Here is a 22,627-nt window from a genome sequence, read left to right on the forward strand (position 1 = left end):
GTTAGCCAATGTCATAAAACAATATGTGTACTGACTGTTTAATGAGAAACTATTTGTTCTGTAAACCTTCATCTAAAGTACAATAAAAAAAATTTAAAAGAAGAAAACAAACAAAAGAATATTGTCCCGTACAGTGCTGGAAGACGAACTCCCTAGGCTGGAAAGCACTCAAAATACACAGTGGCTACAACAACGGACTCAGTCATACCAACAATCATGAAGATGGCACAGGACTGGGCAGCGTGTCATTCTGTTGCACGGGGCACCATGAGTCAGAGGCGACTCAACAGCAACTAACAACCATGTGCAGGCTTTAGACATCTCTTGCACATTTGAGTTGGAATTTTTAAAAACTCTACAAGAGATGTCAAGTTCAGTTTTAAAAGCAAATGGTTAAAAATTCAAATAGTACAAAGGATACATATTGAAAATAAGTTGCCCTCCCCAGAGGATACCTCTGCTACAATTTCTTGTCATCTCTATTTTTATTAAAATCAATTCTGAAAATAAGTCCAAATAAAGTAAAACAAACATGCTTTTACAAAAAGTTATGACCTGTGAAATAAAACACAATAGAAAAGATAGGGCATAAAGGCTGTTGGGGGAGATTTTCCTTGCATGGAGACTGGACTGGGTCAAGCTTTTTGAAACATGAGTCCAGTGGCATTGGAATTGAGGAAGCCTTGCTCCTCTGCATGGTTCATTTCCAACTAAAAACACAGACATTTTTCCCTGCACTGATTTTTTTTTAAAGATATAATTCACATACCATACAATTTACTAATTTAAGGTGTACAGTTCAATGGTTTTTAGTATATCCACAGTTGTGCAACCATCATCACAATCAACTTTATAGCATTTTCACCATCCCAAAAGAAACCTCATACATTTTAACAGTTGTCCCAATTCCCCCAAACCCTTAGCCCTAGGCAACCACTAATCCACTTTCTGTCTCCGTGGATTTGCCTATTCTGGACATTTCATATAAATGGAATTATACGATTTGTGGCTTTGTGTCTGGCTTCTTTCACTCAGCATAATGGTTCAAGGTTAATGTCTGTTGTAGCCTGTATCAATGCTGTGTTCCTTGTTATGGCTAAATAATATTCCATTGTACCACTGTACCATATGTTATCTATCCATTTGGTGGACATTTGGGTTATTCCAACTTTTGACTATTATGAATAATGCTGCTACAAAATTCATGGAAAAGTTTTGAGTGGACATATGTTTTCATTTCTCTTGGGTCTTCTCTAGGAGTGAAATTGCTGGGTAACTTTATGTTTGGCCTTTTGAGGAAGTGCCAGGCTGTTTTCCAAAGGGGCTACAGCATTTTACATTCTCACCAACAGTGCATGAGGGTTCCAATTTCTCCACATCCTCACCAACACTTGTTATTATGTCTTTTTTATTATAACCATCCTAGAGGGTGTGAAGAAGGCACTGGTAGTTCAGTGGTACAATTCATGCCTTCCATGCAGGAGACCTGGGTTTGATTCCTGGCCAATGCTCCTCAAGCTCAGCCAGCACTTGTCTGTCAGTGGAGGTTTGTGTGTTGCTATGACACTTAAAATGTTTCAGTGGAGTTTCCAGACTAAGACAGACTAGTAAGAAAGACCTGGCAATCTACTTCAGAAAATCAACCAGTGAAAATTCTATGGATCATAATGATTTGAAGCCATTGTGCATGGAGTCTCCATGAGTAGGGGGTGAATTGAATGCAGCCAACAACAGAAAAGGAACCCTGGTGGCACAGTGGTTAAAAGCACTTGGCTGCTAACCAAGAGGTTGGTGGTTCAAACCCACTAGCCACTTCATGGGAGAAAGATGTGGCAGTTGCTTCTATAAAGATTTACGTCTCGGAAACCCTATAGGGCAGTTCTACTCTGTCCTATAGGGTTGCTATGAGTTGGAATCAAATCGATGGCAGTGGATTTGACTTTTTTTTTTTTTTTTAAACAATAACAGAGGATGTGAAGTGGTGTCTCATTGTGGTTTTGGTTTACATTTCTCTGATGGCTAATCATCTGAGGACTTTTTATAATAAGCCGCCTTTACAATGAGGGTTATCTGCCCAATTGTTATGTCACCTGATGTGGTGATGCCTCTGAAGACTGGAAGGGTCTGTACTTCCTCTTCAGTTCTCCCTTAATAGCGCAGTAACGCCAATTGCGTGGTGCTTATGTTAGCCGGGCAGCCATTCAAAGCCTTCTTGAACACCGACAGAGCCAGGCACTGTGCTGGGTGCTAGAGATACGGTGAAAAAGCAAGATCTCACCCCAAGGACAGCATGGTGGATAAGGGCATGGCTCTGGGTTTGAATCCTCACTCTGTCACCTTCTAGCCATGTGGCCTTGTGCAAGGTGTTTAACCTTGCCCCGCCTGTTTCCTCATCTATGAAATAAGGCTGCTCTGTGAGTTCAATGAAGTATTCTGTATGAAGCATGTAGGACAGTGTCTGGAACATGAGTGCTCAGTAGATAAGTGTTATTGTTAAAGATGAAGTCAGACAATTAAATAATAACATTAATGGATAATGACTTATGATGGGAGAAGTATAAAGTGTCATGGTAACACATAGAGGGGACCCCTGACCGAGACCAGGGTCTAGGAAAGGCTATCCAGAGGAAGTCATGTTTAAAATGAGAGGTGGAGGATGAGCAGGTATTGGCCACAGCAAGGGCAAGTATGTGATGTGCCTGTGCGTGTGAGGGGAGCATTCCTGGCAGAGGAAACAGCTTGTGCAAAAGCTTGGAGGCAACACAAGAGAGCATGGCATATGTGAGAGACTGAAATGTATTCAGAACGTCTAGAATAGCACTGTCCGATAGAACTTTCTGCAATGATAGAAAAGTTCTACATCTCTGCTGTCCAAAATGGTAGCCACTGGCCACATGTGACTACTGAGCATTTGAAACGTGGCTGTATGACTGAATAACTGAATGTTTGACTCAGTTTAACTGTGATTGATTTAAATTTACATAGCCACCGTGGCTAGTGAACTGCCATATTGGACAGCGCGGGTCTAGAGTGTGAAGTGCAAGACAGCTGCAATGTGAGAAGAAAGTGGAAGTAGGGAGACAGGCACAGGGCTGGGGTGTGAGTTTGCATTTTATTCTAAGGGCCACAGGAAGCTATTGGAGGCTTCTAAGCCAGGCAGTGAGGAGCTCTGGTTTTCATTTCTGAAAGATCACTCCAGCTACTGTGAGCAGAATGAATTATGGGGGTGAGAGTGGGGCAGAGAGGCCAGGGAAAAGAAGATAGTGGCTTGGACCAGGTGGGTAGTGGGGATGATTCAGAAGGAGACAAATTTTTTGGGGGGGGGGGCATTGCTGGCGGATTGATTCAGGGAGTAAGGGAGAGGGGGAGAAGTCTTAGGGTCGCTTGGATGGTGGCTGTGTCCCCAAGCATGGATGTTGATTCTAGACCAGGGCAGGGCCAAAACCAAACCAAACCCGTTGCCATGCAGTCGATTTCAACTCATAGTGACCCTACAGGACAGAGCAGAACTGCCCCATAGGGTTTCCAACTTTGCAATCTTTACGGAAGCAGACTGCCACATCTTTCTTCGGCGGATCATCTGTTGGATTCAAACCGCCGATCTTTGGTTTAGCAGCCAAGTACTCAGCCACTGAACCACCAGGGCAGGGCAGGGAGGCCTATTTCAGGTGTACAAGCCCGCCTCCCTGCCTCCACCTGCTGGCTGGTGCTGGAAGCGCCTTTAACTAGAGGAACTCTGAGGCTGTCAAGGTCCCTGGTGGGGGGGGGGGGTAGGGCGGGGTAAGGCCACTGAGGTGGGAAAGTCCCCCAAACTGCTGGATAAGTGGAGGCACTGCCTACCGGGGGCATCTGTTGGTCTGGGCCTCTCCTCTACCGGGGGCACCCCACATCAACTCTCTCTGCCTCTTGATGGGGTGGCTTTGAGCCACATGGCTGCTGGGAGGAATATGGTGGGGCGGCAGTTATCTCCCAGGGAAGGGTAGTGGCTAGATGTCAGTGTAGTGGGGCAGGAACCCCCCACCCCAGGCCGTCTCCACCCCTGGCCAGACCTCAGCTCTCAAGGGACGCCTCTGGTTGCCCCCACCCCACCCTGAGGCCTCAGTGGCTAGACAGTGGGGGGAAGGGAGGGGCGTGTCTCCCCGAGATCAGGGTGGGGCCGTGGTCCAGATGGTCAGTCTCCTGATGGCCAGCCTGGCCTGACAGGAGAGCTGAAGCCCCACTCCCCACCGTGCTGGCTGGGCCAGGCGGGGTGAGGGTAGGGAAGACAGAGAAGGTCATAATCGGCGAGGCGAGGGAGGTTCCTGCGGCGCCTCGGCTGTCAGCGCGCCGTCGCCCACCCCACTTCCTCCGACAGCCCGCTGCGCGCGAGGAGGCGCGGGGATCCCAGCGCGCAGCTCGCCACGCCCTGGCCTTTGCCGTGCGGGTAAGTCCGTGGGCCAGCCGAGGCCGCCGGAGGGCCCCCAACCTGACGGTGAAGGATGGGGCAGGGACACCCCGTGGGCTCCTGGATCCCTCTGCGCCAAGCCAAGGTCTACATGCGGCTCCAGCCGCCTCTGCTTGTCCAGCCAGGCCCCTTCCTCTGCTGCCAGGGTGGGCTGGGCGGCCTGGAGGTGGGGTAGGGACTGGCTCTACAGCTATTGCTGCTGGGGCTTAGGAGTGGCTGTGGCAGAATGGCCGGAGGGGGTGAGGAGGTAACAAGGCTAAATGGTCTCTGGCCGGAGAAGACACCCCATTGTAGGCAAGAAGATGATGGGTTACAACGGCAAGTCAAGGCGGCCACACAGGTCCCAGCCTCCTTTGCTTCTGTGGGAAAATGCTCCAGGCAGGTCCCCAGGGTCTGGGAGAGCCTGAGACTGGGCCAGCTCGAGTGGACCAGGCCCTGCCCCCATCCCACCTCTCTACTTCCCCTCCTTCTGCCCTTTCCCCACCCACCTCTGGCTCTTTTCCTTCTGCTCCTGCCCATGGTGGGTGGTGGCGGGGCACAGGGGCTATCCCCCTCCTGACTGGGGCCTGCCCCTTGCCATGTGATGGGAGCTGCGGTTTCAGTTTTCCTGTGAGGGTGAGAGTGGGCTGTCAGCTGAGCCCAGCCCAGGGCTCAAGGTGGGGCTGTCTGGCAGAGAGAGCTTGGGGCTCCCTCCCCACTCACAAGACCCCGGAGACCCTGAGGCATAGAGAAGTGGCGTTATATGCCTTCAGAGGTGAGTCAGACAAAATACAGAGCCAGCCTGGAAGGATTTTGAGAACATCATGGTAGATAGAGTAAGATGGCTTTAGACCAGGCTCTGCTAACAGCAGGGTGACGTTCGGAAAGCCACTTCCTTTTCTGCGGCTTAGTTGTCCTGGTTTTCTAGACTAGAGTTTAACTACACCAGTGATTTTCCAGTGGTTTCCCCCTGAGCTCTCCTTGGGCTGAGAGAGGCCGAGGGACCGGCCCTACCCAGAAACTGTACTTTTTTTGTTTTAAATTAATTAATTTTTTTATTGTACTCAGGTGAAGGCTTATAGAACAAATAGTTTCTCATGGAACAGTAGTACACATATTTTTTATGACATTGGTTAACAATCCCACAACATGTCAACCCTCTAACTTCCCAACCTTTTTTTTTTTGGTGAAAATACACATAGCCAAAGATACACCATTTCAAAAATTTCTACATGCACAGTTCAATGACATTGACTATGGTCTTCCAATCGTGCAGTTATTCTCACTTAAGATGAAGGATTACAGAACAAAATAGTTTCTCATTTAACAGTTACTACACGTGTTGACCTATGACAATGGTTAACAATCTCACAACACATCAACAATATCCTTACTCAACCTTGTGTTCCCTATCACCAGCTTCCTTGTCTCCTTCTGCCTTCTGGCCCTTGTCACTGGACTACTGTACCTCGTTAGTCTCATTTGGTTTTAAGGGGCTGTCCACTCCCAGGCTGAACAGTGAACCTCAGAGATAACTTCACCACTGAGCTAAAAGGGTGTCTGGGGGCCATACTCTCGGGGTTTCTCCAGTCTCCTTTAGGCCAGTAAATTTGGTCTTTTTTTTTTGTGAGTTAGAATTATGTTCTACATCCTTCTCCAGCTCTGTCCAGAACCCTCTGTTGTGATCTTGGTCAGAGCAGTCAGTGGTGGTAGCCGGGCACCATCTAGCTGTACTGGACTCAGTCCGGTGGAGGCCTTGGTAGCTGTGGACAATTAGTCCTTTGGACTAATCTTTTCCTTGTATCCTGTTCTCTTCATTCTCCCATGCTCCCGAAGGGATGAGACCAGTGGAGTATCTTAGATGGCTGCTCACAGGCTTTTAAGACCCCAGACACTACTCACCAAGGTAGAATGTAGAGCATTGTCTTTATAAGCTGTGTTACGCCAATTGAGCTAAATGTTCCCCAAGACCATGGTCCCCACAGCCCTCCGCCCAGCAATTCGGTCCCTCAGGGAGTTTGGATGTGTCTATGGGGCTTCCATGACCTTTCCTTGTACCAGTTGTGCTAGTTTCCCCTGTATTGTGTACTGTCTCACCCTTCACCCAAGATACCACTTATCTATTGCCTATTTAGTATTTTCCCCCCACCCCTCCCATCCCTGGTAACCAGCAAAGATTGTTACATTTTGTGTGTGAACTTTTTCATGGGTTTTTACAATAGATGTCTCATACAATATTTGTCCTTTTGTGATTGACTTATTTCACTCAGGATAATGTCCTCCAGTTTCATCCATGTTATGAGAAGTTTCGCAGATTCATTGTTGTTCTTTCTCGTTGCATAGTACTCCATTGTGTGTATGTACCATAGTTTGTTTATCCATTCATCTGTTGATGGGCATCTAGGTTGTTTCCATTGTTTTGCTATTGTGAACAATGCTGCCATGAACATAGGTGGCAGCAACTGTACTTTTATCTGTTGTGAGTATTGGCTTCTGAGCGAGATGTTGTTTGGAGGAAGGGTTCTGCAATTAATGCAAAAAGTTGTTACCTCTGGGCCTGGGGCTGTTGGCGTCTGGGATTTTAGGCAGTCCCAGAGAGAAAGTCGAGTACTTGATTTGAATCTGATGGCTTCTGGCCCTTTTTGTAGGCCAACATCAGAGAAGGCAGCCCTTTTGAGTTCCTGTTCATCACTTGTTCCAGGATGTGAGGCCACCCTCATGGCACAGGCCTCCCTCTCTTGCCTCACCTTCTGCCTTCCCTCCTCCTGCTCACCGCTCCCCCCCACCCACTGGTTTGAGCTCCCTCCCTCACTGTGGGTGGGTCTACTTGCATTGACCTTCTAAACATTTCCTATTGCAGGCCCCAGCCAGAATCTCACCCCAACCCAGCCTTGGGGGAAGAGGGGACCTCCTGACATCTGTGTCTCCACAGAGGTTGGAGCTGGACAGAGCAGCCTCCAACCGTTAGGATGACCTCGCCCTCCAGCTCTCCTGCTTTCAGGCTGGAGACATCAGATGGAAGCCAGGAAGATGGCACCAAGGGGGACAAAGGAAATCTAGGCCATGGGGATGGGCCTGCCCCCATGGAGTCACCATTCCAAGGCGAAGACCGGGACTTCTCCCCTCAGATCAAAGTGAACCTCAAATACCGAAAGGGATCAGGTGCCTGGTGAGGAAGCGAATGGGGTGGGGTGGGGAGCCTCTTTCCTCCAGCAGAGTCCTGTGCTTCCTTCTCAGACTCAGTGAGACTGACAGGCTCAACTCCGCTGTACTCTCTGGGGTTCCTCTTTCTGGAACCCTCCTCACTCTTGGCCTTCGGCCCTCTGAGATCTTGTTCTGCTTAGTAGGGACACACTCTTCCAACTGCCCTTCACATCCCCCTTGTTTGTGCCCAGCCCCTTCCCCTGTTAGGGCCCCTGTGGGGGATGGTAGCAGGATCCACATTCCAGTCTTGGGAGAGAATCAAGGACTGGAAATTTCCCAAGTATTTCTCAGTTCTGCTCCATGGCTGACCCTGTCCCCCAGGGAATGTGGACTTGGGCTAGAGGGCAGTGGCTTCTGCTGGGAGTCCTCTGCTCCCTGACTTTCTTGGTAGTCTCTCCACCAATTTGTATTATGTGAGCTCTCTACTGCCTGGAGTCCTGCTTCCAGTCCAGCGGGGAGCTGCACCTGGCATCCCCCACCAACATGAGGCCTGCCATATGAGACAAGAGAGTCCTTCTGGACCAGGCAAGGCTGCCAGGGAAGCCCCTTTCTTCCCCCCTCATGCCTGAGACATGGCTACCAGCCTTGGCCGCACGGGATAGAGCCCCCGTGCTGTTTGAGCTGGAGGATGGTGGTTTGTTTTGGCCCCAGGCCAGGAAAGGATGGGAGTACGAGGCTTCTGGCAGCTGTTTCACTGCCTCTATCCGAGCCCTCATTGGACGTCCTTATCCCAGGACCATGATACCATCCTGGTGATTGGAGGTGCTTTCTTTGTCCAAATGGCCCACTTCCTCTGGCCAGACTCCCCACAGGGCTCGAGTCAGCCGCAGAGTCTTCTTGCTCATGCTGTGGCCACATGGTCTGTGAGGTGGGTGCAGCGTGAGGCAGACACGCAGCCTCCTAGTGTTCATGAGGCAGTGGCTTGCTCTAGTACGGTCATGCCGGTACAGCCATCACCCCTAACCAGAGAGCCACAACCACTACCCACCCACCTGACTGGCCCATTCCAGGGATATGTGGGCTGGGATGTGAGGGTCCTCGAAGCATCCAATGCTGCCCCTCCCCCTTGTTATGTCCCTTCATATCTGCTGCTCATGGTGACAGGAGCCCCAGGGACAAGTTTGCCTCCTGTGAATAGTAACATTGCTCAGGAGGGAGTGCTGCACACCCCTCCCACCCCCAGGCACTGCTAGCTTTGTCTCAGCTACAAGGCTCCATTGAGGGCCTGTGGGGGAGATGTCCTAGAAGGGAGGCTTCTTAGTAAAACTCTGTGCTGGGCACACCTATTACTCTAAGACTTGCAGAAACCCCTTGCTGCCCAGCTTGGAATCTCTCTGGGGGTTAGGAGTCAGGGTCTGGAGTTAGACTACCCCTGTCAGAACCCCAGTTCTACACTGACTATCTAGCACCTGTGTGACTCTGAGCACATTACTTTACCTACTTGTTTGTCTCAGTGGTGATTCCTGACCCCTAGGGCTGAAGCGAGCATTAAAGATGAAGATTCCTCCATAGTTAATCAGTAAGTGGTTCCCTTCTTTGAGGCCAGTGGTGCATACAGCTACTCTGTCTGTGATCCCATTCAGACCCAGACCCAAGGTCAAGAGCCACCACAAGTGGCCTCTACTGAAATAGACCCCTCATTTGTGAAGTGGGATATTGCATTTCTTGTGAGACAGGATCTAAACATCTGGCAAATGACCTGATGCTGAAGGACCTGTGATGACGGGGGTCCTGGGGATGCTTTTCAGATCAGTACCCTGGACAGCCACCCCGGGACTGCCAGCACGTGTGGTCTCGGCCCAAGGAAGGCAGAGACCCCATAAGAGCCTCCCTCAGAGCTCCTGGGCTTGCCAGGGGCAGAGGACTGGTGGCTGGGGGAGTGGAGTCCCTTCTCCAGCATGAGTCACAAGCCACCTTTCCTGGCAGCCAGCCAGACCTAGACCGCTTTGATCGTGACCGGCTCTTCAGTGTGGTCTCCCGGGGTGCCTTGGAGGAGCTGGCTGGGTTGCCAGAGTACCTGCGTCGGACCAGCAAATACCTCACTGACTCGGAATACACAGGTAGGCCCATCCTGCGGGGCCAGAGGTAGCGTTACCTGGGCTGACTGGTGAGCTAGCTGCCTGTCGCCCCCTGGCTGCTCTGGAATGTTCGCTGGATGCCCTGTGGACACAGCAGAGGACAGCCGGGCCTCCCACCTCCACTCACCGCCACCCCCCTACCCGCCCATTTCAGTGGCTGAGTGGATACTTGTGGGCACCCTCAGAGCATTCTTTTATTAATGACAGCATTATTGAGACATAATTCACACACCTTACACCTCGCCAACCTCAGAGCATTCTTTGCCCCCCAGTTTAAATATCTTTAACGTTTGGGTTGATTAGAAAATAGTATTTGTGCACTACGGAAGACTCAAACAGTAAGGCAATGCATAAAGCCGAGGGTTAAAACAGCCTATCATCTTGAGACCCTGTTAATGGTTTGGGGTACATCTTTCCAGACTTTTTGGAGTATATTAGATGTATATCACCTAAGTGGGGTCTTGTCACATACACTGATTTGTAATGTGCTTCCTCTATCTCCCCCACACTTCATCTTGGAGTACTTTCCATTTCAGTACTTTCACTTCTAACTTGTCCCAGGGCAGTGCAAATGGTCAGTGCACTCAGCTGCCAGCCAAAAGGTTGGAGGTTCAAGTCCACCCAGACGAACCTTGGAAGAAAGGCCTGGTGATCCACTTCCAAAAAATCAGCCATTGAAAACCCTATGGAGCACAGTTCTACTCTGTCACTGTGGTGTTACTGTGAGTCAGAATCGTCTCCACAGGAACGGTTTTGTTTTTTACTTTTAACTCAGTCACTTTAACAACTGCAGAGTTTTCCACTATGTAGATTTACCATAATTTAGTTAACCGGATTCTTTGTTGACAGCCATTTAGGTTGTTTGTAGCTTTCAGCCTCAACTTTCTGTGTGCCAGGCCCTCTCTGTGCTAAACAATTTGTATATGTTATTCTGCTGGATCCCTACAATAGCCCTAGAAGTGTTATTCCCATTTTACAGTGAGGAAAACTGAGGGGAAGAGAGGTCAAGTGACTTGTCTGAGGAGACAGAGCCATTAAGTGGGGGAGCCACTTACAAATACTGCTATGGATGTCTCTGTATAGACATCTCTGCACCTAGGACAAATTATGTCTTAGAAACCTGATTTCTAGGGCAGAATTTGTAGTCCTTTTTAATACTGTTGGTGTTTTAATATCTGTTGGTTGGAGTGTAATACCCTCCAGCATGGCTGTGCCTACTCAGGCTCCCAGCAGCAGTGCATGCCAATCTTTTTTCATTTCCAAGGGGAACTTTAGGAACCTGGGGCTTGCTGCACGGACTGGCAGGCAGCCCAGTGGCTCCAGATCACGCATCCCCCCCACCCGTTCCCCTCCCTTCTCCCTTCTCCCGCAGAGGGCTCCACAGGGAAGACATGTCTGATGAAGGCCATGCTGAACCTTCGGGAGGGCACCAATGCCTGCATCCTGCCGCTGCTGCAGATTGACCGGGACTCTGGCAATCCCCAGCCCCTGGTCAATGCCCAGTGCACAGATGAGTACTACCGAGGCCACAGTGCTCTGCACATCGCCATCGAGAAGAGGAGCCTGCCGTGTGTGAAGCTCCTGGTGGAGAATGGGGCAGATGTGCACGCCCGGGCCTGCGGCCACTTCTTCCAGAAGCGGAGCCAAGAGGCTTGCTTCTACTTCGGTGAGCGAGCCTGTGTTGGATAAGTTGAGGTGTAGAGGGGATGAGGGCCTTTCTTTCCTAAGGTCACATGGTTAGAGTGTGGCAGAGCTGGCACTTACACCCAGGTCTGCCTGACACTGATGCCCATGTTTTTACCCACCTGGCTGCCTGCAAAAGCGATTTGTCTTAAGAGTTGTTTTATCCTCATCGGCACACGCCCAGGGGCGAGGAGTGGGCAGCTAGGACAGGCGCACGGCGGGATTGACCAGACAGGGCCTGATGGCCAGAGTAAAGAGGTATCCATGCCAGGCAGTAGTGTGTCTGGGCTCTGGCAAAGAAAAGAGAAAGTGGGGAGATGGAATCCTTGGTTGGCCAGACACTGTTTGGTCCCCTTTGCCTTGGGTCAGAGCAGGACAGGGCTGCATCTGCCAGTGCCCCTAGGAAGAGGGGCCAGCTGCCTGAGCAGGGCCTGGGGCTGTCCTCCTCCTAGCATGTTGGCCTGGGTGGGCCCAGCTCCTGGCCCCAGCCCTGAGGCAGTGCTCCTCCTCCCCTGTGGTGCAGTGACCTGGGTCCTGGCGGCTTGGCCCTCTGCTCAGAGGAACGTGGGAAGTAGGCAGGTGGAAGGGGGAGGCTCGAGGCCCAAGCTGCCCCCTCCCCCCCAGGTGAGCTGCCCCTCTCTCTGGCCACGTGCACCAAACAATGGGATGTGGTGACCTACCTCCTGGAGAACCCACACCGGCCGGCCAGCCTGCAGGCCACTGACTCCCTGGGCAACACGGTGCTGCACGCCCTGGTGATGATTGCCGACAACTCGGCAGAGAACAGTGCGCTGGTAACCGGCATGTACGACGCGCTCCTGCAGGCTGGCGCCCGCCTCTGCCCCTCCGTGCAGCTTGAGGACATCCCCAACCTGCAGGGCCTCACGCCCCTGAAGCTGGCCGCCAAGGAGGGTAAAATCGAGGTGAGTGGCCACCCCCTCCCCTCTCCAGGAAAGCAGCAGGATCTCTGCAGAAAGGGGGGTGGTGGTGGTCTAGGGCAGTGGTCTCTACACTCTTTGATTAAACACCCCTACTAGTAAGAATAACTCTGTGGGGCAGTTCTACTGTGTCTGATAGGGTAACTATGAGTTGGAATCAACTTGATGGCAGTGGGTTTGGTTTTTGGTTTTTTTATCAGTAAGAATGGAGCCCTGGTGGTGTAGTGGTTCTTAACCAGTAACCAAAAGGTCGGCAGTTCAAATCCACCAGCCACTCCTTGAAAACCCTATGGGGCAGTTCTGCTCTGTCCTATAGGGTCACTATGAGTTGGAATTGATTCGACAGCAACTGGTTTGGTTTTTGGTATTAGTAAGGAGTCCCTGGGTGGTGCAAGTGGTTAACATGCTAACAAAAGGTTGGAGGTTCATGTCCACCCAGAGTTGCCTAGGAAGAAAGGCCTGGTGATATGCTTCCAAAAACTCAGCCATTGAAAACCCTACGGAGCACAGTTCTACTCTGACACACATCGGCTTACCATGAGTCAGAATTGACTTGGTGGCAAATGGTTTTTCAGTAAGAAAATTTTCAGTATACACTTCTAATATATTTATTTATTTATAAATTACTTATGTACTACTGGACTAATATGTTATGTCATAAAACATAGGAATTTTTGAAATTAAAATAAGAAATAAACATACATGAAAGTTTTAATATTTTACTCCTGCTCCCCAATTTCCAAAGCGCCTGCTGTGGTGTGTGAATGCCACTTGGTTGTCTAGAGGCGTGGCTGTGTGGCCTACATAAGGTACTCCCAGGTCAGGACCCTGTTTACCCCCATCCTCATTTGTAAAATCAAATTGCTTCTTAACTTGTTGGGGTTAGATACCCCTTTCTACATCTGCTGGAAGCTCTGGATTCTGAACACAGATGTGCACACGTGCATACCTGAGAGCCTCTGACCCCAAGTGGCCTTGAGGACCCCTGGTCAGGTGTGTCTCTGCCATTTGAAGAGTCTAGGAAAGGTACAGCTGTGGGCAGGAGTTGGGAAGAAAGAGACAGGCCCTGGGCACATGTGGGTGGGTGATGGAATGTCTGTGCTGTGGCTGAGCACGTGTGCACATGTGAGAGCTTATACATACAGGGACACTTGTGTCTGGGGTGTGCATGTGTCTGATGCAGCTCTGCAGCTGGTGGGCAGCTCTTCAGGGCACTGAGTGCTTCCCCAGCCTCTGGCCCCGCAGGCTCAGGCAGCTCGCCCTCCAGATTTTCAGACATATCCTGCAGCGGGAGTTCTCAGGGCAGTGGCAGCCCCTTTCCCGAAAATTCACTGAGTGGTGCTATGGGCCTGTCCGGGTGTCGCTGTACGATCTGGCTTCTGTGGACAGCTGGGAGGAGAACTCAGTGCTGGAGATCATTGCCTTTCACTGCAGAAGCCCGGTAAGCCCACAGGGGCTGTGGGTGTGGGACGTGGGCCAGGCAGAGCTCCTGGCAAGGCTCACAGCTCAGGGCAGCCTGCTGGACCCCACTGGCCCTGTCTCTGTGCCATGGGGGTGTGGCTGCATGTCCAGGCGGGTATCGCCCTGGCTCCGGCTGCTGGGCTCACGCTCATTCCACACTCCAGTTCCAACCACCCAGGGGTCATGCCAGGGTCACTGTGGCAACCACTGAGGGCAGCCCTGTTGACCAGCATCTGCTGCACCTGCTCTGGAGTGGAGAGAGTGGCCCTTGGTCACTTCACAGCCACAATGGCTGGGGTGCAGGGAGGCGAGCAGGGGTCATTTGGGGCTCCTGGGGGTGCGGGAGCCTGCTCCCCATCCTCCCCTCTGCCCTTGCATTGTGCCCGCCATGAAGTGGGCTCCCTATGTATACTTGCCTAGCATACCCATGGCTCTCTGCTCCCACCCCAGCACCGACACCAAATGATTGTTTTGGAGCCGCTGAACAAACTGCTGCAGAGGAAATGGGAGCTGCTCACCCCCAAGTTCTGCTTCAACTTCCTGTGTTACCTGCTCTACGTGATTATCTTCACCACTGTTGCTTACCACCAACCTGCCCTGGAAAAGGTAAGGCCCAGGGAGGGGGTGCATCCTGGAAGATATGGAGCAGAGATCACCATGCCCTTCCTCCAGCTGATGGTACTGAGGCTTAGAATGCACGAGTAACAGCATGGAAGCCAGCGCCATCATGGTAATAGCAATCCTCATACTTTGTACAGTATTGACTGAATGCTGTCCATATATGAGAAAGTATTCTAAGTGATCTACATGTGTTAACTTATTTAATGGGTAGTGCAAACAGTTAAAGTGCTTAGCTGCTAACCGAAAGGTTAGAGGTTCAAGTCCACGCCTCAGAAAAAAGGGCTGGCAATCTATTTCCAAAAAAATCAGCCACTGAAAATCCTTGGACACAGTTCTACTCTGATACACATGGGGTCGTTATGAGTCTGAGTCGACTTGATGGAAGCTGGTACTGATAACTTATTGAACGCTCCCAACAGTCCTTTGAGATGATGAACTGCCAGTATCCGCAGTTTATAGCTGAGGAAAGGGAGACACGAAGAAATTAGGTAATTTATTCAGGTTAATGCAGCTTGTGAGTGGTGGAGACGGGATTCATAGTGGCCAGTCTGGCTCTAGAGCCCACGCTTGTAACCACTCCACAAAGTGCTTCTCCATAGACTGGAATCCTGCTCCTGTGCTGCAGCCCAGGTACCTTCTGCGGCCCTGTGTGACCTCTCTGCAGCTCAGGCCTGGAACTGGCCCTTGAATCTAGCTCCCAGAGGGTGGGCTGCTGGGGAGAGGACCCTCAGCCCTCGGTTCTATCTGACTGTCTCTTCAGCAGGCTTTCCCTCCCCTGAAAGCCACGGCTGGAAACTCCATGCTGCTGCTGGGCCACATCCTGCTCCTGCTCGGGGGGCTGTACCTCCTTTTGGGTCAGGTGAGGGTTCCTCCTCCCCCCCTACCCCCCCACCCCATGTGGCACCCAGCCAACCAAGAAGCAAACTAGAATTCAGCTACAGGGGCCTTAGAGCAAGTTCACCTCAATCCCTCATTTACAGGCAAACTGAATCCCATGCCCAGTAACACCCAGAGGGGTGTGGGTGCTGGCCTCCCTCTCTGCTGTGTTTTCTGGGGTGCCTGTAGGGTACCCAATGGTCCCTCGGCAGTGCTGGCTCTGTCCTTCTGGAGCTCCAGCTGGAAGCCCCTCCCCCAGGTCCTCGGTGGGGCCCTCCCAACTTGAGGAGCACAGGAGGCTGTGGGCAGGAGGGGCCCAGCCCACCTCCCCCAGCAGGGCCGGTTCTGTTGAAAAGGCTGCAGGTTTACCGGAGACAGGCTGGCCACCATGGCACTGAGATTCCTGGGAGCTGCAGAGCTAAATCCAGTCTGTGCAGTGGAGTGCCCTGTGAAGCCAGGAGTGGGGATGGGAGAGAGCGCTCCTGCTCACCTTGGTGGTGGGTTCTTAATCTGGATCTGCAGGGAACACTGTCCAGGTGTCTGTGAGTGGCTGCTCTTTTTGGAAAGAGGGCCCAGAGCTTTCTCAGCTTATCAGAAGGATTCACGAGCCCCCAGAAGTCCAAGGTGCACCCTCTGAGAGGGTCTTGCCTGGGGGCCCCCACACAGCCAGGCTTGTAGTCCCTCAGTCCACAGGCAGGGAGCATGGCATGGGTGGGGGGCCCTGTCCCGGGGACTGGGGCACATGTTCACACTCTTCTGTCCCCCACCCCCGGCCCTCCACAGCTGTGGTACTTCTGGCGGCGCCGTCTGTTCATCTGGATCTCCTTCCTGGACAGCTACTTTGAGATCCTCTTGTATGTGGGGCCTTACCCCTCCTCACCCACTATCTCCAAGGGCTGGAAGAGGCGGGTGTGGCAGACAGCACCAGGTTCCTGTAGAGGCGAGGACACAGGGCCCAGGGTGTTAGGACCAGAGTGGAGCCAAACCCAGGAGTCTGGGCTGCTGTCTCACCTTGGGCTCGTTCTGCTCTCGTCCTTGTGGATCACAGCCACGACATTTACATTTGTTGACACTTACTAGGCACCAGTAGAACCTGTGTTCTTTATATGTATTATCTTATTTAACCCTCACAAACACTGTGAGCCCATTTTACAAGGAAGGGAACTGAGGCCCACAGAGGTTAAATAACTTGCCCAAGATGGGTGGGCCTAATCTCAGATAGACCTTGGAGTCCCAACCCCCAGCCCCTTCTGCTCCTGGAAAGCTACTCAAGCCATCAGACTAGGGTGGGAGAGGCAGTGTCAGCACTGGCCAGTGGGGCAGGGGTGCCTGGGAGCTGATCCAGACCCTCCCCTTGCAGCCTGCTCCAGGCCCTGCTCACAGTGCTGTCCCAGGTGCTGTGTCTCCTGGCCATCGAGTGGTACCTACCCCTGCTTGTGTCCTCGCTGGTGCTGGGCTGGCTGAACCTGCTGTACTATACACGTGGCTTCCAGCACACAGGCATCTACAGCATCATGATCCAGAAGGTGAGAGGGAGGTGTGGTCTGAGGCAGCTGCTCAGGTAGGGCCGGATGTAACATGTCAGGCAGGCAGGCAGGGGCCTTCACCCACGGCTAACCTGGGCAGAGGAGACCCGGAGCGTCTGCCTGGGAACCATCCACCCAGACGTTTGCTGCGTGTAAGCACAAGCGTGAGCCTGCACACACACGCTCTCGGGTCTGCACACATACGTACACGTGTGTGTGCAAGCATTCATATGGGGAAATGTGCATCCTTGCACACCGATGGAGCAGAAGATATGCACATAAGCTCATTGGTGTTTCTGTGCCCTGGAACATGTGGGCATGTGTGTCTACATGCATTTATTTAGGGAGCATCTACTAAGTTCCAGCAGTGTTCTAAGTGTTGGGAATCCAAAGGTGAACAAAATAGACAAGGCTTCACTCTCTGAAGCCGGCATTCTAGTGGGGGAAACGAAAACAAATGAGAAAATTCCATACTGCTAGATTCTGTGAAGGAAATATCTAGGGTAATGGGATGCAGAATAACTGGGGCAGGGGTACTTTAGCTATGATAGTCTGGGAAGGCCTCTCTGAAAAGGTAACATTTAAGTTGTGACCTGAAAGACTGATTCAGCCATCACAGAGCCAAGGCCCAAGTGCTTGGGAATGCAGAGGGCACAGGGCCAAAGCCCTGAGCCAGGACAGGCCTGATGTGGTTGGGGACAGAGAAGGCTGGGGTGGCTGGAAAAGAGTGAGGGAGGGCAGAGGGCAGAGAGGAGGCTGCGGAGGAAGGTAGGGGCTAGGAGACTTGTTGGCCACGGAGGGGTCCCTGGGTGGTGCAAATGGTTACGCACTTGGCTGCTAAATGAAGGGTTGGAGGTTTGAGTCCATCCACCAGTGCCTCAGAAAAAAGACCTGGCGATCTGCTTCAGAAAAATCAGCTATTGAAAACCCTGTGGAGCACAGTTCTACTCTGACATGCATGGGGTCACCATGAGTTGGTGTTGACTCGATGGCAACTGGTTTTGTTTTGCTTTTGGAGGTTTTAAGCAGAATGATGTGATCTGATACGGGTTTTTTAAAGATCCCTTTGCTCAGTGTGTCTGCACACACGTGTGTGGGAGGGTGTGCCTGGGTGCCCATGCTCGGGGCTGTGTTTGGTGGCTCAGCCACCCACACCAGCTCCTGGGTGCATGTGTTCCAGGTCATCCTGAGGGACCTGCTCCGCTTTCTTCTGGTCTACTTTGTCTTCCTTCTTGGCTTCGCTGTAGGTAAGGCCCCCCGTGGGCCCTGCCTATCCCTTGCCCACCCTGTACACCCTCAGGGCTGCTACCCAGACTAAGGACACCCTTCCCTCCCTCCTGCAGCCCTGGTGAGCCTGAGCAGGGAGACCCAGGGCCCCAAGGCCCCCACAGGCCTCAATGCCACGGAGGCGGCACATCGCGGGGTGGGACAGGACTCCAAGGGCAGCGTGGCCCCGTATGGGGGCATCCTGGGCGCCTCCTTGGAGCTTTTCAAATTCACCATCGGCATGGGCGAGCTGGACTTCCAGGAGCAGCTGCGCTTCCGTGGGGTGGTGGTGCTGCTGCTGCTGGCCTACGTGCTGCTCACCTACATCCTGCTGCTCAACATGCTCATCGCCCTCATGAGTGAGACCGTCAACAGCATAGCCACCGACAGCTGGAGCATCTGGAAGCTGCAGGTGCCACCGGGGAGCCACCCATCCCCACCCCAAGAACCCAGCTGAGCCGGGCCCATCTGAGTGTGTGCAGAGGCCTGGGTCCCCTCTTCCAGTCATTCCTTTACAGGGCTGGTGTGAAGATCGAATACTCTCACAGATGTAAAATGCTTTGGACAGTGCCAAGCGCATAGTAGGTGGTCAGTGTGTCACCTATTATTATCAGTGTTATTATCAAGTGTTGGCTGAGTCCCTACTACTTGTAGGTCTAGGCACAGTGCTAGGAGCTGAAGACACAGCGGAGAACAGCACACAGTACCTGCCCTGTGGAATTTATATTCTATGTTTATCTGTATGTAAGGTCGAGTCGTTTGATGGGGCTGTGAAATCTCTGGGCTGGTCCAGCCTGGGAGAGTTGGGGGGTGGGGGGCAGAGTTCTCTGTCACTAAAGAGGCTGATATGACACCCATCTACCATGGAAGCAACGGCTCCTTCTTGACTAGGGAAGGGTCAGTGTGGATCTGGGCCAGTTGGTGCAGGGAAAGCCTTGCCCAGGTGCTGGCTCTGCTACCAGTTAATAGTGGCCCTTTTGGCAAGCCCCTTACGTCCTCTGAGCTTGCTAAGTCACTGTGTGTGAGCGCGCAGTCGCAGGTACCAGCTGGGCAAGTCAAGAGCTGTCCAGGATGTTAAGGGATTCTGGAAGCTGTAACAATGTAACAGCAATGGCAAGTAATCATGGAGTGCTTGTTCCGCTGACTTCCCAGCCACCACCTGAGGTGTGTTATCCTCATTCTACAAATGGGAAGTGCAGATTCAGAGAGGGCCAGTGCCCAGCGCCACACAGTTAATCAAATGTTGGAGCCGGGCTTCAAACCCACATGCTTGTCAGACTCAGGTTATACTGTAAAGTGCGGTGGTGCACCTTCTGCTCCCCTTGCCCCATGTACCCCCTTCCTCCAGGCAGGGCCCAGGCCTATCTTATGTGTCCTTTGTCCCCAGAAAGCCATCTCTGTCCTAGAGATGGAGAGTGGCTACTGGTGGTGCCGGCGGAAGAAGCAGCGGGCAGGGGTGATGCTGACGGTGGGCACCAGGCCGGACGGTAGCCCTGATGAGCGCTGGTGCTTCAGGTGAGTGAAGTGGACAGGGGGGACTCCAGGTGGGATGGGGGTGGCCCAGTGCCCTGCAGGGAAGGGCAGAGGAGCCCCAGCCTCCTTGCTGTCCTGCCTCCCTGTGCGCCCCAGAGCCTTTGCACAGTCTGCCCACGTGGGGACCTGGGCCCCTTTCCTAGGAAAAGCAGGGCTCACCCCTGGGCTTCCAGAGCCTCAGAGCTGCTGTGTGCACACTCAGGGTGGAGGAAGTGAACTGGGCCACATGGGAGCAGACGCTGCCCACTGTATGTGAGGAGCCGGCGGGGGCCCGAGTCCCTGGTGAGTGGTTATGGGGCCAGAGCCTCTGCCTGGGGGGCTGTGGTAGTGGGCGTGTCTCTGCTTGGCTCACAGCCTCCCCTTCCCCCCAGACCTCTACCCTGCAGTTCCACTTTATGCTAAAGAGGGTGCTTCCTCCCTTCTCTCCCACCCCCACCACCCACTAGCCTGGCTGTTACTCCTTCCTCTGGCCCAGCCCTTGCCCTGTCCCCATCGTGGCCTCCTCCTCTTTCCAACCAGCTGAGCTCCTTTGCCCATTCCGTCTGGTTATGGAGCACCCCAGCCAGGCCTGGGGTGAGCCTGGGCACCTAGCAGGGGAACACATTAGGAGTGGTTCTTCAGACCCAGCTGCCCTAATGCCCAGCCTGCAGCATGGGCCACCTTCTCTAGGAGGGCCCCACCTTCTGCTTTCCCATCTCACATCGCCTTCACCCTTCTGTTCCAGAGACCACTTCTCTCCCCCTGCTCCCTCCCACCAGGGCTGCCTCCTCCTTCCCACCTCTCAGCGGCCTATTTCAGGAGTAGCTCTCTTGATGGGTGGCATGCCCTTTCTTTCTGGAATCTTCAGCAGCTCCCACCTCAAGTCTTTAGTTGGCTCTGCTCCTCTGCTTTCTCTCTCCTTCTCTTTCCTGACAAACTTTACTAGAGACTTACTTGCGAATTTGGCCCTAACCCTCCCCACAAAGGCCTCCTGAGTCACCCACGAGCCTTGCTGTAGGAAGGCTCCTCTGCCTGCTTCTGCTCCAAAGCCTGTTTGTTTCCCAGGCCCCTGGGTTCCTGACCCTGGCTCCTCTCTGCACGAGGCCCTCACATACCTGTACTGATAGGTGTCCTACCTAGGGTACACTGTCTATGGCTCCCTTCCTCGAAGTCCTGCTGCCCCATCACTTCAGTGTTGAGACTCCGAAAGTCACATTTGCAGCCCTCATCTTGTCTCAAGCATTCCACAGGCACTGCCTGTGGGGAGGCCCAACTCAACACCCCCAACCAGAACAGACCCTCTCACTCCTCCCTCCTATACCTGGTGCTAAGTGCTGTCCCCACCTCTCAGCAGACCCTTACCCCCTGCCTGACCCTCGGTTCTGCTGCTCCTGCATCACTTCAGGGGCTGCCCAGCCTGCACCCAGACCTTCAAACAAGTCTTCCTACTCCAGGCTTATCCCACTCCAGTTCCTCCAATGCAGACACAAACTACACACAGACCAGAAACCACAATGCTTCCCGCTGCCTGGAGGCCTCACTCCTCAGCGTGGAGGTGAAGACCCAAAGCTGCTGTCCAACCACATCCCCCGCTGCTCCGTTCCTGTGATAGCCTGGCCACAGTGTTCCTTGTTTTTTGCTTTCCTTGGCTCCTACCTCCGCCAGAAGTGCCCTTCCCACCCCTCTGGGTGTCTGAATCAGCCACCTTTGCTATGGGACACATATCTCTCTTCTCTGAGCCCCCTGAGCCCCTAACCCTGATCTCCCTCCTGCTCTTCAGCCCATCTCTGGTATTCTGATCTCTAACACACAGCCTGTCACATCGCGGGCTTCCAGCTCCTGGCGGAGGCTCTGTTGGCCTTGCTATGCCCAGCACCATGCCTGGCATAGGGTAGGGGTTGAGGACATGCTGTGGAAGGCGGGAGGCAGGAAGAGTGCTGGCTGTGAACAGCATCTGGTGTGGTCCTGTGACTGTGGCCCCTTCTCCTGGGGACATGCCCTTCATCTTGTTTACAGGCACCACGAGGAACCCCACCCTGGCCTCCCAATGTGGGGAGGACGATGCCTCAGAGGAAGGCCATGTGCCCCTCCAGCAACTGGGGCTCCACTGATGGTCCAGACACAGCAGGAGCCAGCAGGACAGAGCAGGGGTCTCTTCAGCCACACCTGTTGGCTCTGGGGCCCCAGTCCATTTTGGTGGAAAATATAAATATTTTTTCATGACTAACTCTTTTGGAAACATTATTTGAGCAAAGTTACTGAGCCCCTGGCTGGTGACATTTGTGTGTCTCAGTGTGCGCATGGCTGTGTCTGGGGCTGGGCTGCTCCTACCCTCACCTCCCAGGAGACCCTCACCTGCCACCCCCAGCCCCAAGCCGTCCTCTTCCTGGGTGCAGGTAGCTGGCCAAGGCGCTGTGCCCGCCACCATGGCAGACACATGGGGTGGACATGGATGAAAACAGTCACCACTCCTTCCTCTCCCACTGCCACCAGGCACCCCTTAAAACTGTCTGCAAAATGTCTCTCAAACCTCCAGTCTCCTTTGTGCCCCTCTGCCGAGTTCAGGCCAGGATTATCACTTTCTCTTCTCACCCGGCTTCCTGCTCAGTTCCCACCCCTCAGAGCCATTCTCTGCAGGGCAGCCAGAGGGGCCCTTTAAGATACAACAGAAACATGTCCCCCTGTGCTCTGAAGGCCTGAGAGCCTCCTTGGTTCCCGCAGAATGCCCTGGCCAGCACCCCAAGCCCTTCATGGTTTTATGTAGCATTTTCAGACACCTTTCCCCCCATCCTCTGGCCCCTCAAGCCCTCCTTAGTTGAGTATTTTTGCCAAATTGTTCATGCAGGTTTATGGGTGTGTGTTTGACCCCCAACCTTGCTCTGGCTGGAAGCCCCTGTTATGGATTGAATTGTGTCCCCCTCAAAGTAAACCAGACCAAACCCATTGCTGTTGAGTCGATTCTGACTCATAATGACCCTATAGGACAGGGTAGAATTCCCTATAGAGTTTCTGAGGCCGTAATCTTTTAAGGAAGCAGAT

At 52.9% G+C, this 22,627-nt stretch overlaps 1 protein-coding gene across 1 annotated transcript; it reads left to right on the top strand.

The window, feature by feature from the left end:
* Positions 1-4,115: 4,115 nt before the first annotated feature.
* On the top strand, positions 4,116-21,741 carry TRPV2 (transient receptor potential cation channel subfamily V member 2). Its single transcript, XM_023731062.1, has 15 exons — positions 4,116-4,423; positions 7,284-7,592; positions 9,554-9,687; positions 11,078-11,371; positions 12,013-12,311; positions 13,594-13,767; positions 14,238-14,393; positions 15,169-15,267; positions 16,068-16,138; positions 16,645-16,810; positions 17,991-18,057; positions 18,154-18,488; positions 19,464-19,591; positions 19,812-19,891; positions 21,605-21,741. Exons 2-15 carry the CDS (start codon positions 7,393-7,395, stop codon positions 21,697-21,699), a joined length of 2,298 nt encoding a protein of 765 aa, XP_023586830.1. The 5' UTR covers positions 4,116-4,423; positions 7,284-7,392; the 3' UTR covers positions 21,700-21,741.
* Positions 21,742-22,627: the final 886 nt, after the last annotated feature.

Source organism: Trichechus manatus, unplaced genomic scaffold (genome assembly GCF_000243295.1).
Source record: "Trichechus manatus latirostris isolate Lorelei unplaced genomic scaffold, TriManLat1.0 scaffold00040, whole genome shotgun sequence".
NCBI lineage: Eukaryota > Metazoa > Chordata > Mammalia > Sirenia > Trichechidae > Trichechus > Trichechus manatus.

Coding starts and splice junctions, on each gene's coding strand:
- TRPV2 (XM_023731062.1), top strand. CDS start 7,393: ATGACCTCGCCCTCCAGCTCTCCTGCTTTCAGGCTGGAGACATCAGAT. Junction 9,688..11,077: donor CACTGACTCGGAATACACAG/GTAGGCCCATCC, acceptor CTTCTCCCGCAG/AGGGCTCCACAGGGAAGACA. Junction 12,312..13,593: donor CCAAGGAGGGTAAAATCGAG/GTGAGTGGCCAC, acceptor CTCGCCCTCCAG/ATTTTCAGACATATCCTGCA.